General features: G+C 45.0%; 2 protein-coding genes across 12 annotated transcripts in view; one reads left to right on the top strand and one right to left on the bottom strand.

Moving 5' to 3' along the window:
* Positions 1–15,503, top strand: part of LOC139050899 (neprilysin-1-like) — a 284,773-nt gene that overhangs the window by 175,609 nt on the left and 93,661 nt on the right. For 4 of the 11 annotated variants that reach the window (XM_070527722.1, XM_070527723.1, XM_070527731.1 and 1 more), the window contains exon 1: positions 2,983–3,163. The exons of 2 other annotated variants lie outside the window; for them this stretch is intronic. In XM_070527722.1, coding sequence (XP_070383823.1) covers positions 3,048–3,163 — 116 coding nt within the window. In that variant the 5' untranslated portion in view covers positions 2,983–3,047. Of the gene's footprint in view, positions 1–2,980; positions 3,164–15,503 lie in introns of those variants that run through there. 5 more of the 11 variants (XM_070527721.1, XM_070527725.1, XM_070527727.1 and 2 more) reach the window with 2 other exon arrangements.
* LOC139050384 (serine proteinase stubble-like) overlaps positions 7,300–15,503 on the bottom strand; it is a 32,923-nt gene continuing 24,719 nt past the window's right edge. The window contains exons 5-9 of the mRNA XM_070526644.1: positions 15,147–15,244; positions 14,199–14,340; positions 13,089–13,203; positions 11,527–11,666; positions 7,300–10,153 (exon numbers count right to left, since the gene is read on the bottom strand). Coding sequence (XP_070382745.1) covers positions 9,953–10,153; positions 11,527–11,666; positions 13,089–13,203; positions 14,199–14,340; positions 15,147–15,244 — 696 coding nt within the window. The 3' untranslated portion in view covers positions 7,300–9,952. The remainder of the gene's footprint in view (positions 10,154–11,526; positions 11,667–13,088; positions 13,204–14,198; positions 14,341–15,146; positions 15,245–15,503) is intronic.

The raw sequence follows: 15,503 nt of genomic DNA on the forward strand, positions 1-15,503 counted from the left end.
TGCTGGGCTTCCGGCGTATTCTTGCATTTCTTCGCCCCTTCGACACGGCGCCACTGCAGTATTCAACTATGGCGTGATGAGAAAGCTTGTTTGAAAGTCTTCGACGCATTTCAAGAAATTCAGGCTTACGGCATGGAACTTAGACTTGCGACGCATTTAGGGAAAGACGGCTCAGCAGTCCTGGCGCAGAAAACTTGAATTGATGGCTCGTACCGGGATATGTTTGCGACGCTTTTTATGGGTCCCCCATTACTGTAACTGATTTGGGTAGTTTTTGGGCACGCCCACCACACCTGGCGTTGTGACGCAGTTAGCGAAAAGCAGCTCGGTCGTTTGACGCAATTACTTTCCCGTGTACTAAATATTACTGGGAGACGTTCGCGACGCTTTCTCAGACCCTGAGTATTATTGTAATTAATTTCCTTATTTTTGGGATACTTTCGAGACACGCTCTCCGCGCCTGTCGTGACGCAGTTAGAGAAAATAAGTTCGGCTGTGGTGACCAAGTTAGTTTGGCATCTACTGAATTTTAATGAGACACCTTTATGACACTCTTTATGGTCCCCAAACAACATATGCCTTCTTATGGTGCTCTCGCGTGTTTAAAAGGCGACGAGCGATTGCCAAGAGTGCTAACACGCTTGGGCGTGTTAGCACTCTTGGCAATCGTGTTAGCACTCTTGGCGTGTTAGCACTCTTGGCACTCTTGGGCGTTCTGCCGGCGCAAGCCGGCAGAACGCCCAAGAGCTCAAGCGCCAGGAACTTGTAATTCAAAAATTCTGTCTTCCGAACGGCGCTGAAAACAGTCTTTGTTACCACGCATTTGTCTTGAGTGCGTGCAGAAGGAATTCTGTGAGCGTCTAGCATGGTCTGGCTGAGAGCGTGTGTTGTGGCCAACTCTGTGAACGTTACGCGCCGTCTCCGTGGCCAACTCGGCCACTGAGGCCGAGTCGTTTTGGAAACGCGCAGTCGACCGTGTGTTTGTGCTCTCCAAGTGCAGGAAATAAGGCCCGGAAAAGGGGGGGGGGGGATGCTTGGAAATTGGTTTTACTCATGTTTTATGCGTGTTCTTGTTTGGAATTAGTCGTCTATTCTTTCCGCCATATATGTAAAAAGCGAAGTGCTCTTGTTTGTAATGGGGCCCATTCATTACTTCCGAGCGTTCCGCGTCTACGCGTAGTATTGCTGTAAGGTGTTAATACCAAATTGACACATTCTTGTAAGTTACATTTTCAGCTGATGCCGGTCCGGTGGAGCTTCGTACGGGAAATACTGCTTACTTGGTGCCAAAACGTTGGATTAATGCAGAAAACGCACGCGACGAGCTTTTGTATAGAGCAAAATAAACATTTCCTCATTTCACAAGGTGTCTTGCGTCTACTCTAGGAAATCGCACGGGACACAGATTCGTTGGATGCTTGTAGATATCGTTCGCAATGATTGTTACTTACTGATAAAACGATTCCCCAGCAAGAGCGCACTTCGTTGAGCAGTAAAAAAAAATAAGGTGCCGCGCCGATCAGAGCAGCCGGCATAACGTGTTCCAGCTAGCGTTCAAAATGCGCGCGCCCAAGACCGAAACCGGAAATGTGGCTCAGGTATTATTGCCTGCTGCTTGGAGCGCTACAGTCGGTTCGGCCTCTGGGCTCTATGGGGGTGTGCGCTCTTGTTGAATTTCTGTATTACTCGGCACTCGGGGGACGGAGCGCATGAAGGCAAACAATCTTCACAACTTGCGCTCGCTCGCTTCCACTCGGACTTGCAGTGCACAGCGCATGGCCCGCTTATTTCTGTCACAGTTGTGATTTGTACAGAACATCAAGGCGGCGTCGAAAATTCTTGTCCTGTTTCCATATAGCTGCTGTCATAAAAAAAGTACGCATTACTAACACATACTATTCCAATGATAGTTTCCCCTAGATTCGCAGATGAATCATCCAAGCCTGAAATGAAGTTTTGCCTACACCATACTATTACACTGTTAAAAAAATTATCACCGCCCAAGAACTCCGTACAGATGGTTAACCAGCGAAGCTGAAACGTGCGGCCCCGCTCTTTATCACTGGGTTAATCCCAGCGGTTCCTTAATGACGGCTTGGTGGGCGGCCGGACCCTCGGTGCAGAGTTGCTGCTTGCGCTCGGCTGCGCGAGCCTGTTCTTGTGTCCGGGCAGCAGCATCGGCACGGCCTAGAGGACCTTGCTCCTGGTTCTGCTCGCGCTGTTGCTGATTGAAAGCTACCTGCTCCTAAGAAGTATCTATGACGCGTGGCCTGCCCGTTTCGCAGCCATAGAGAAAGTAATGCGCGCGCTGGTCGGCTGCGACGGAGAGAAACGACGTCATTATTGGCACAGCTAATCCAGCACCACCGACATAGCACAAGGCTTTTTCCCTCCGATCCATGGCGTTATGTTACCTGGCTCGACTGCCATATAGGATCTAATGAAGATGCTCCCGAGTAGGCAACAATAATTTTGACGTCACCGCTTTCATCGCGCCAGCTTTGTCAATGGAAATTTCGGGTGAAGTTGCGTGAAGTCATGGAACGGGCTGGACAGGCCGTGTTCTATCGCGCGCCTCGCTTTCTCTCTTTTTTTTCTTCGCACATGTGCATGGGGTCGCGCTGCAGGAGTTTTCGGCGTACAGGTGATCGACAGACTGACGGACGGACGAATCGGCTAGCCCCCCCCCCCCCCCCCACATGCAGCTTCGCTGTAAAACCCCGTAACATTACAGCATTAGCCTACGGGACCTCAGTTGCACGAACGCCCTACATGCCACGTCCTGTAACGGGCTTCAACGGCTCCCAACCCGTTTCACAATGGAAACTTATTTTGGGGGTATGCTAAGCAGTTCTGTTTAGTGTGACTGGTGTGGTGACTACCGCTATTGTGTGCGATCGCCAGGAAGCCCATCCTATATCCGTTTCGCTAAGGCAGCATGAAAACTTCAACCGAACTAATTTTTTGCTCGGAACTTGCGCAACGAAACCACCGCGCGGATGAACACGTCTAGGCGCACGCAGGCCTGATTTTCGTGGTGGTTTCGGATGTGCGAGCAGTGGCGGCTTCGTCCCAAGTTTCATCATTTCTCGCATTTCTCGTTGCTGCAAGGCGCCGCCGTACAGCGTTGTGGATTATTCGGCTCCTGTCGAAGAATTGTACAGTGAGTTTGAATGAACTTGAATTGTTGTTTTGTCAGAAAGCTGTTTATCTGCGAATCACTGACCCACCGCCTGCACTTTCGCCTGCCCTTCTATATGGGGCGCTTGCTTGCTATAGGCTAACATTCTAGACCTCATGCGAGTGCTTTTCTGACATTCAGCCGTCATCATTGTTTGTGGGCATTCAACTGAACGGCGTACTTTGCTCTATCGCCCCTGAGAATTTAAAATTTGTCGCCGAATCGCCGGCCGGTGCTTGCTTGACACTTCGTCTATAGCCGCTAACAGAGCCGATACATGCAGTTGATGTGCCTGTGCAGGGATTTGCTGTTTGACGAGTTTGTATCGGCATTGACAGCGTGCTGATGTCTCCTGCGTATACCTCACAACTGCTAATAATGACGCTCGAAAACGCCGGCAAGAGATCCTACCCGTGCCTTACACTGGAATTAGACTACGCGCCGCTGCTCAGGACGCGTTCGACTAACGCTGGAAAGAAAGTCCCAGGTCAGCTGCAGCTATCACGATTCTCTTTTGTTGGGTCATAGCGCATCATTTACAAAGCTGGCGGCAAACGAGACACTGATAAAGACTGCACTGCATCGACAAACAACACCACCCGTAGCCGCGCGCCAGCCGGCACGGATCAGATGTCTTGTTTATCTGTTTTTTTCTTGTTTATCTTGTTTATAGACATATTCCCGCGGACTTTGTTGTGCACTAGTCGAGGCGCAGGTGAGGAGGGATTAATCGACACGGCATGCGTGCGCATATTGTGGCGAGCGCGGCTGATGTTTATGACGTCCCGCGCGAGCTGTCCAAAAGAAAGAAGACAGCGTACTCCGCAGCGAAAAAGTGTAAACCGGGGCGCGCGCCTGGCTGCCTTAGGATGACACCATGTGACGCTCTCAGTCGATGGCTCTGGCCCCTGTAGATGCTGCAGTAGAAGGCAGACCACAGAATGTCTCAGCATGCGTATACTCTAACTTTTAAAGTGTTGCCGAAGATTTTCACGCCGTAAATTTCCGGCAGTTTTTCAGCTCTGCATCGTCCTGTGCTTCGAACATTTCCACCTTAGTCATCCAGCACTTATGTGCCTTTTCTTACCTTTAAAGCGAAGCCTTCTTTGCCTCTTCCTTCGACTTTTACACTGATGCTGCTGCTGGTGCTGTCTTTCACGCCACGTGCAGGGGTGGTTGATGGCATGTATATGCACGGGAGGGGTACGGCAGAGAGGAAAGCTGATGCGAGAAACTCGTTTGGAGCTTTCCATCGCGTCGCATGTATGCCTAGGCGTCGGTCCATTGGCGTCTTGATGGCTGTAATTATCCGTTAACTACGCCAAAAGCATTGGAGACGCTGCAGCATTTACCTTTCTACTAACGTGCAAGAGCAGGCAGATGAGGCAGAGAATCGAACAGCAGCCTTGCCGCTCTTCACTCGAACTTATCGTAAAGGGGACAGGGGGGGGGGGGGGGGGGACAATGTGAGGTGGAAAGCAAGGAAACATGACAGCGGTTGCGGGCAAACTCAAACTATGGCAGGTTTCGGCTAATTCTGAAAAATAAACATAATTGAAATTTCACAACTGACGCCGGCGTGCAGACGCGAAAAGCACCGTGGGGTCTAGGTGAAACAACGGAAGCGGCCGCACGTCAAATCAGCACTTGTGTACCCGCCGTGGTAACTTTGTGGCTGCGGCATTGCTCGAGGTCACGTGTACGAACCCGACTGCGGAAGCCGCATTTCGATGATAGCAAAATGCGAAAACACCGGTGCACATTCACCATTCAGGCGCACGTTAAAGAGCACCAGGATGTCAAAATTAATCCGGCGTCAGCCACTACGGTGTGTCTCATATTCCGATCGTTGTGTTGGCACGTACAACTCTGTAATTCGAGTTTAACACTTATGCCACGATGCGATGTGCCATATGAGGCAATCGCAAGGCTCAATCTTCTCAGAGATTATGAACTACAACGCACAACACCGCCTGAAGCAAGGACGTTTGCCTATGTGTTCTGGGTACTGCGCAGACAAACAGCAGTGGTGCACGCAAGGTAACGTTTAACATTAACTCACCACTTTCGCAACGGACTAAACGCTGAAGATATTAAACATTCGCCACCTCCTCCTCTAAGCACCTATAATCATGGTCAATCAAAGCAAACAGCACAGACAGCTTCGCTTACATCGCTTCCCACAGTTCGTGGGACCAACGTAATTTTTTTTCTGTACGTTTCCCTATTCTTATTTATTGGTTTGGTATGATCTGTAGTCCGTACTTATTTTGTGTTTTTCTTTCTACGCAAATTATGTGTGCATTCCCACTTTATTCATTCTGAGTGAGTTTGTAGCTTATCCTAGATCGCAGAGGTTAATTGTTACCTGGTTTGGTTTTCTGTCTTCTTTTTCTGTTTTGCTTTTCTGCTTTTTCTGCTATGTCACACGACAGGAGCAAATGGTTTTGTGCCCTCTCGGCAGAGGGCAACTTGACTTTAAGAAGCGCTAAATTTAAACCTTGAAGCGATTTATTACAGCTGGAGTTTGAACGGTACTTGCAGATCGAGTGCCACTCAGTATCACTGCACAACCATTATTTTTGTGAGGCAGCAGGGGAGGGAGTGTATATGCATGTGCACTCCTGTATACGCGTATACACGCATGTACCATGTATTTAACTTTGATGCAGCGCAGTACCTAATTCCGCGACAAGTCCGGAGCCTACGAGGTGACCACCACAACAACTTTCTAGTATGTCAATCTCGTGTGAATACATACGCATACTCGTTTTTTCCTAGAACCATAAGAGACTGGAACGATTTACCGAACGCCATATGTGATTCTCAAACTGTAGAACATTTTGAAACCGAAGTTACAAAATATTTTCTAAATGGACCCTCATGATCTAACATTTCTCGTGTAAGTTGTAGAATCTAGTATTGTTATATGTATAATGTTTCGATGTATGTGATGTAATATGTATCATGTAAGTTGTAGTATGTAGTACGTGGTGTATTTTTCGGCTACACATTGCTGCTTTGTTTCACATAACGGTTGTTAAGTCAGATTTTGTATTATATTTATGTATAATGGCACGCTGTGATTAAGTATTAGCTATACAGTGCTGCTTTACGTAAGCTGTGATGCGTTTTGTACCACTATTGTACCCCACCCCTCTAACGGCCCAGTCGGCCAACAGTACCTGCAAATAAATAAATAAATAAATAAATAAATACGCGTGTGCAAGGTTGATCTGGTTAACGATGATGATGATGGGTAACGATGCTGAAGCAATTCCTAATAAAGTCTGATGTATCGCTGCGCATTGCCCTCTTTGAATATGCTACCGTCTGCATTCGTTAAAAACGTTTGCGCATTTTAGTTGGAGCTCCAAGTGCTTATACATCGTTCATGAACCTTATCTATACGTCTTTCTCATTTTTTTGCGAATATTATGCACCCAACGTTACCTTGTGTACTTAGTTTTCTCTTGCTGGAGCTCACTCGCTAATCGCTTTCTCGGTACTTACTTCATCTTTTTATTTCATCGCTTGCGTAGATGTAACTGTAAAAGTGAAATCGCTCAGTGATCGAGGCAAGCCCACATACAAGACTTCTGAAACTAGAATCTGCTTAGAGACCAGATGCCTTGCACACACTTGGGATGAATGGCTGTTTCATTTTACACTCATGAGTAATCTTGCTTGCATACTGGTGCACGCGAGTATACATCTGAAACAATAATATCAAAACCAGAGGCAACTTCAGCTTCAGGAGTTCAAAGCTTGAGCATCACCGTGTTACGTTCCCTGGCCACAACACGTTCTCGCGAGTAACTAAGTGAGATCAGACTAGTGGTTGTATTTTAGTGAGCGATCAATTGTTTCATAACTGTGCTAATACGTGCAATTAACGGGGTCATAAAAAATAAGCAGTTTATTTCTCCCCTAAAATTAAAAAAATTAGCTGCCATCTTCTCTGCAATGTCAAATAGCGCCAGTAGTAAACTACGGCAACAAAACTGTGTCATCGCTATTTAGGCAACAATTTCAAAAGTGCATTTTTTTGTTTTACTGGCATGGTGAAGGTTTTCAGCGCAGTTGACTTGTTAAGCGCACTGTTCTGGAGCCGGAAACCAGCGAACGAGACAAAAATTTATTTCAAACTTTTTCCGACATAATTAAATACATATACAGAACATACAATAAATCGAACACACACAAAATATTCCAACAGCTCCCGTCGAATTGAGAGGCATTAACGTGAATTGAGTGCGGTGCATTCTCCTAGGATGCTTGAGCTAGCATCCAATTGTTTTCGTGTCACACGTACAGTAATCTTTGGCACGCTGCCAATTTTTCTGTATCAGTATAGAAATACAAATTCATGTTTATTCTGCCGAATTTTCTTAATGCATTCTTGGAAAGCGGACGGCTTCAAATTATTTTACTCTGCTGTTAAAAACGACATTTAAAGATATTTTGCTAGATATCTTTTGCAAAGCATAGTCGCAGAGTAGGTACGCCATGACTGCCAGCTAGAGATGCGAGTTAGGCTTGTTAAACGGTTGCTGAGATCTGTGTGTAAAGTGCAGTTGTGCGTACTTTGCGACGGAGCACTTTCTCTATTGAGTTAGCATTGCTGAGAACACTAAGTGCGCCTGGGTGTACTATCTTGTAATGTTGGCTCAAATAGTTTTCAGAGCAGTAACACCATGAACAGGTCTGGGGCGAGCCTTTACGTCACTGCTCGTGCTTACAAGTTTGGAAAGTTAGCAATTCACCACACCATCCAGGGTTTCCACGACTGAAGGACGGAACTGTGCTCTCGACTGGTGCATCCCCAGCTCACCTTATCTCAATTTAGCAATGAGCCACTATGCTGGAGCAAACAGAGCATCTGCAGCACGTGAAACGTATGCTGTTGATGAGCAGGTTGTTTGTTGTGATTCGTTCCTTTCTTGCGAATACACGAATAGGAACAAATCATGAAACATGCTAACAATCAGCAAAAACCTCCTATACAAGGTCATCATTTTTAAGTTTTACGGAATCTTTTATAGATCGCGTGTGGCAGATAGCATAATTCTTGTGCTTGAGGTAAATTGTTCGAACAGGCGGGCATTACTAGCACGAGATATCTAAGTGGATGATCAATTAGTTAAAAAATTAACTAATTGACATCATACCTAATTACTCTACGGCACATATTGCAATTTACGCAGATGAATTTGCAACAAGGATCCACTTGAAATGAATTTCTAGGATGAGACTAGTTTCGAGATACTATTTTCCAAAGGATGTGATGGAAAAAATGAACCGTCCAGTTAACACTGTGCTTCAATGCATAAAAGAGGGCTTTGTTGAAAAGTAAGAGGACCAACAGCGCAGCTTTCGGCGAGTTTGATGGTGGACATCTCGAAATCGGTGTCATTCTGCAAATTTATTCCAAATGGATGCGCCTCACAAACTCACAGGCTGCCATTCGAGAAATGCAATGTGAGCCTTAAAGAGGTTAATTCGTGATTTCTTGTTATTTATTAGACGTATGTTTAGATTTCTTTATGCAAGTAGTGTCCCCCTCTCTGAAGAATCCAGCTCAAGGACTAGGTTTAGGTTCTTTGCAACAGGCAATTTTAAAATAAAATTTTACACAAAATTGTCGCTCCGTAGCACTTGATTCACTACTCGAAAACAGTGAGTGCCGGAAATCCTGCTTGTTCCATTCAGTAAAATCACTCCAAGAAGATTCAGTGTACGTACGCCGTCGGGGACATCTGAGAGCCTATGTAATGGAGGTAAATACAGAACAGGCACTTGTAGCTACTAATAAAAAAGGTTGAGTTGTAATCTTTTTAACCTAAAACGAACGTGCCTTGGCTCGGTTGTTAGACCTAGCTTCATTGGCGCTGCGAGGTCTTACTAAACTGCATGAGACGTCCATCAGTGGATGAGACCCACTAAAGCTAGCAAACAGCCTTGAATCATTGCGATCAGTACGATATGAAATCAGAGGGATGGTGCCACGTGTGAAATCACTGAAGTGTATAATATCAGCCATAGCTGGCAGCAATAATTGACGTAGACACGGTAACTTAATCGATATTTACGCTTTATCACTGGCTTTAGCGTTACAAAGTGTCTATATGCGAGACCTCATACCATAAAATAGGTAACTAAACTTAGACGAGAAAAAGCACGTCCAGGCTTTTATGCGGCACCTATGTTCTTTCGGCATAGGTGTTTGTGTAAACATACATGCTAAGATACCTTGAGATGGACATTTAAATGGAATATATCCCGGTGCCAGAGTGCCTCACCAGAAGTGGCTTTTCATTACGTGACCCAATGGCGATGATACAGTTGCTTTCGTGAAGCTGCAACCTGTCTTAGTCGCAGTGTTAGTCCTGCAGTGTGCTTGATAAGTATACGCAACGCGTATTAATTCTAAAACATGCGCTGTCAACGCTTCGTGCAATGACACACAACTGCTGCAGGGCTTGATACAAACGCAAACTTCTAGTAGGAACTTTTCAGCAAAAGTGTTTCTCCTGGCATTTTGATACCTTTGCTCCATTTTTTTGAGGTGGTAACATTCTTAGGGCAAAAGGAGTGGGGCAACTTTTTGTGAGAGTTTTCAATGTGATAACACGAACAAATTGCGGTCACACGCGCGGTTTGCGAAAAATGTTTGCCATTAGTTGGGCAGACCGCTTTACGGGAAAGCTGCTTTAGAATTATACAGTGGGCCGATGACCAGCCCTGCTTGGACGCCTTCCAATTCGACTTCTACGAAATGTCCTCTGTCTTGAGGTCCCTGTAGTTCGCGTAAGAGCCGATGACTTGCAATAACCAGGGAACGAGGGCTTCCAGGCGGGCGTACACTCCAGGCATGTCGTCCAGAGCACAGCCGATGCCATAGGATACGATGCCCACTTGGAGGTAGCGGCCGTCCTGGACACGTGTCATCAGGGGTCCTCCGGAGTCGCCCTGCGACGTGGGGACAATTTTATGGCGATTTTAATGCCAGTATTTGTGGGAAAGCAAAGATACTTGAGGTAAAAGCTTGAAAGGTTTAACGAGCTGTCGCAGAGAAAATGGTAGATTGTAACGTTACGCGACAGGAAAAGCACAGAATGGATTAGAGACCATTGGTTTTTACTGATACTTGTGCTGAAACGAAGGGAAAGAAATCGATTTGTGTAGGGCAAGTAATACGTAGAGCACGTAAGAGCTGATTTATTAGATTAATGGAGCGAGTGCAGGGGGTGCAATTGGGTGGTGTGATAACAATGGGACTTTTTCAGGTATAGGACAGAGTGGGCCGACACTAGTCAACGTTAATGTGACAACGGTAGGAGAGGCGTTCGTACCGCAGTTTACGTAATATAGACTTACGACGATGACCTCTGGACACCACAGTAATGACATGTATATTTGTGTATACCAACTAGCGCAACGGTGTCTTCGGATTACCTAATTAGCATTCACTGATTCACTTCACCCACCATTTGGAGCGGCGAATCTCGAATGAGTCAGAATATTACGAAAGTTCTGACTCTGCAGATACGCTCAGCATTGCAACTACGCAGAGGCTTCAAATTATTGCGAGAAAACTGTACTGCAGTCAGCAGGTATCGCGTGCTAAAACAGGGCTAGCGTTGCTGTTCACTAACGCCACAGATGCGTCGATACTACGTACAGAGAAACCAGGCTCATGTGCTGCAATGAATACGTGTCGAATTTACCGGGATGAATTTCTTCTTCTAATAAGAAAAAATGTTCGCAGCAAACAACTGGCTACCTTCTCTCAATGGTTGTTTCTATGGCTGAGGTGACGAAATGTTTAACAAGAGATTCGAAAGCGGCGTCACCAAGAGTGTCATTTAGTTCTCCCAATTCGCTTTATGACATAGAAAAAAAAGCTCTTCGTCTCCGAAATGCCACCATTCACTAGTTCTGAATTATGATCTGCCAGAATAGTAGAAAGTCTGATCATTCTCAGATCTGATCTCAGGAAGTCTGAGATTAATTTTCATACTGTACATCTAATAGCTAGGTTGTATGAGGTATCGCAATGTTTATGAAGTCAGTATGGGCTCATGATATTGCACAATTTTACGACTATCGTATACAGAACTTTTGATGTAAAAGACGGTCAAGAAATAAGCGCGCCATATTAGATCAAGTAATACACACTTAGTCTTCACTATTTTTATAGCAAATGGACAAGTTTCCAAATAAAAGAATGCAAAGCTTGTAGTCCGTTAGCATTGCATGCAGAGTTCTAGGCTGTCTTAATCAGTGCATGCAATGTCCCCAAATACATTCCTCTAAATTTTGCGTATGCTTGAGGCACCCACCTGACAGGCATCGGTGTTGAGCCTGTATGCACAATACATGAGGTCTTTCCGGTAGCCTGTGTGCTGGAACTTGTCCTCACAACGTGCATTGGGCACAACCTTGACGACAGTGTATCGAAGATAATCCACCGCTTTGCCATCTGCAGTGCGGAAGGAGAGACAACGAGAGTGAAATATACTACACATTTCCAATTTTGCGAAGTTACCGTCTATGCCAACTTGTCTAAATATAAATTCGTTTCCCTTGTGGAACTATGCGAACTTTTGATGATCTAATTGTAGGGGAATACTAAAGTGTGACTGCCTGTGCGCAGTTTCATCCAGAGGAAGAGTACATCTTTGCAAATGTAGAAGTTAACACGTAGTAGCAAGAAATGATGCCTTCAACGTCGAAAAAAATATTTATCGAGAAATTCCACGGAATGGGTGGGAGGTGGGGGATAGAAACACCGAAAAGCTGTAGGAAAGTAGCAGCAAATAAGATTGCTGAATATATCGGTGCGCGGGATCTGCTAGTCACGCGTTGAGCAGCGATTGTTCAATGGGAAAGTTAATGTTAAGCAAGCCACGCTCGATAGCGAACATTTTTGTTGAATATAACGAAAACAATTTTATACAGATTCGTGCAATTTTGTGCGGTTTCTTCTGTTTATTTTTATATGTGGCTATCACATGTCATTTTTCCAAATCTCATATTTGATGTTTTTTTCGTGTGTCGCATAACATGTCTCCGAAAATGCATGAAGCAGGGACACACTATTTTTCGCTTATCGGTTGATTGAACACCGGGGTAATAGGCAACATTTAGTCATTCCAGAACCATAGATGGTGGCATGACGCATTTTTTTTTCTAAATATGCATTTGAAGACACAGGATCTTTCCACAAAGAAACTTTTATTGCAGGAACAGGCAGATTAGTTAACGTCAGATGAGTTACTATCGGACCGCTCGAAGAAAAATTAAGCGTTACTCGTTAAAGGAAGGTAGTACAAAATTGTTTTAAAAAACGACTTTGCTGTGGCATGTTCCACAGCCCAGTTTGAAGGGTGTTGCTTTTATGATAATTGATATTGTAAACACTAGTGACAAACTGAAACGCGACATGTTCAGGAAGTACCTTTTGTGAGAGAAACATTTTTCACGATGTAAGAGAATTTGCGCGCCTTTTTGCGAATTTCTGCGAATGTACATCTTATTTCAGTTTGTATCCTTCAACTTATCAAATTTCCGCTTTTGCGGTTACTTTCGAATGCCCCAGCATTTTGTATTCAGACGCGCTCCACAGGTTCCTACACACCATTCCTATTGAAAATTTCTTTCAGCTGGCTTCTCTACAGGTGGTAGCTAGGGCATAAATCAAGAACAAGAAATATTTAGCTGCTGCGTGGACGCATAGTACACGTGTTTTGTGAACTTTCTAAAAAAAAGAAATAGGACAACATGGTGAAATCTTGATAAGAATTTCGTTATCGCGGCGTTTGACGTAAATTTCCAAACACGCACCAATGCTCCAAAGAAGACAAAAGCTCCAATTAGACGTCAGGAGCAATGATGACGTCACCTTGTGAGAGGAAGCCCCAGCCAGCAACGATAACGTCCGCGTTGAAGATATTCACAGGGGCAGACGGGAGACATATTGGCTTCGCACCGTTTCCGTATTGGATTTCTTTCTCCACCTGCGCAGGAATTCGCCACGCGTTATCAGCATAAATAAACGAGAAGTGGAAAGCCACTGCCCTTGTGCTGTTCCCATGTTCCCATTGTAACAGATTAATGATACAAAACATACATTTTCGGCTACGCATTCCGTATAAACCGGCCACGCAGAGATCTCCCATCGCATTTCTGTGATATGCGTAAGAGGTGCTCTGAACTGTATTTTTTCTGTTCGCGTTTCACTCTATGCCGATGGTTGGCATCACCGCGAAGTTGTATCGCGATGATGATATAAGGGACAGAAAGACAGTAGAACCTTTCCTGGCTTGTTATCGCAGGAATGATAATTTGGCCTTCCTTTAGCGCGAGCACTAGCACTAATTTGTTCTTTGAACGTGGGCATAGAAGTTCTTGCCGCTTGGAAGACAAAAATCCAAACACTGGTGAATACACATAAGGGCAGCTGTATCTCTGTCCTGGCTTTCTAAGTTGCCAAAAACTTCTTGTCAGCAGGGAACAAATTGCAAGACTGGGCTACTTCTGGGGACGGTGGCTCGTTCACGTAGCACAAATCACAGCCACGTCAAATTTAGCATCAGAAAAGGCTGAATAAAAATTTGGCGAAAAGTTCCCCACCCCCTGGTTGACGTGCCGGAGATATTTCTTAAACGAAGAAAGGGCTGTCAGTTTAATCTGTGGCCAGCAATATATATTTTCTACCTCTGCTGTCCCAGCTCTTCTTTAAGCACAGAACATCTTCCATACCTGAAATTTGTTTGGGATTTGTCCAACTCTGACCAATATTCACCCGTCCTCGTCGTAGTTTTTATTTTTGTGTATCTTATTGAAAGTGAGAGGAATAGGAAAGCATGAATTCAAAATTCATGTAACAAGAAGGTTGACCACTATCCATAAATATTTCTGACTCAGAATTAAGAGCGCAGAGCCGCACTCCATTGGACTTCTGCGTGCTGCTATGGTTACAGAAAACGTATACTATCAGTAAATGCAGTACCAGAAGAATGGCGATGTCGTAGAGGAACTTAGCGGCGTCAAATTGCGGGTGCCGGATCATCTTCACGGCCCGCAGCGTCGTTCCCTTGTGAATGTCATTGCTGCCGTAGACGACGTCGATCTTCACGGCCTCCTCCTCGTTTCTGCGTATGGAACACGTGCGAAGGCCCGGTGTGAAAGAACTGAGAGGGCGTTTACTCTATCATTCGCTTTCATTTGTGGGTAGAAGCTACCTCTGCGGGGTGGAGCAATGGCGGATAAGGAACAAACTGAGATGATCCCTCATGCATTAGGTACGGATGAAGTCACATGTCATTTTACGCTGAAGTCGTTCGCTTCGTTTATTCCAGAGAATTTTCCACAAGAAGTACTGTAAGGAACTGTGGCTCTAGTGTCGGCGGAGCTTCTATAATGGTGGTTCAGCTAGGACAGGAAGGATGATGAGTACGTGGATTTGCCTAAACTTTATACTGTGCAAATGAAGCATTTTCATCAAACCTCTAGCGTTCTGAATGTAATTGTTACCGATGATTACACTTATGTACAGGGAACCATTGCTTTGCACTCTTTACAAAGTAATGTTAATTGTTTTACGATTAAGGAGGATTATTATCCTATATCGAGCTTATTGAAGAAAACACAATTCTATATACCTCCCATATTCAACAAGATCGCATGGCATATAAAACAAAGGGTTTTTAATGGGATCCCCAGTGTTTTACAATATGAAATTATTGAATATGGGAGACATGGTGACGATGACCTTTTTTTTCAATAGGTATGCACATGAAAATCTACAAGTAGCAGCTATTTCAATCGAGAGGCCAATTAGACATCAGCTCTTCCATTCGGTAAACAAATCTATTTAAGCGGTATTCCATTCGCAACCCGAAATCTTGGAGCTTCGTACAGGCATCATTTTATATACTCGTACTCAAAGGAAACTCACAGCAGCGTGCAATGTCCCGCTGTCAGCACGTGTCGTTTTGTTATGATGCTCCCTCCGCATCTCGTGGCCTGACCCGGGAAGAACACCCTCAGGAACACCTGATTCAGGACAGGGATGCAAAATAGGAAAAAAAAGTACGGCAAGTGAGTACCTTCCTGTAGGGAAATAAAATACCAATTCACGCGGAAACTACTCTCTCAGTTGCCTTAGTATGCGTGAGCATTGTGCCACTTGCTCGACTCCACGCAGCTCGTTGCCATTATGAGTGTTATGAAACTTGATCAGGCCAGTACAAGCGATAGCGCTGTGACAACGCGAGCTGTTGTAGATGGTGGCGCGAGGAGTATTGATGACACA

Source organism: Dermacentor albipictus, chromosome 10, assembly GCF_038994185.2.
Source record: "Dermacentor albipictus isolate Rhodes 1998 colony chromosome 10, USDA_Dalb.pri_finalv2, whole genome shotgun sequence".
In the NCBI taxonomy this organism is placed as follows: Eukaryota; Metazoa; Arthropoda; class Arachnida; order Ixodida; family Ixodidae; genus Dermacentor; species Dermacentor albipictus.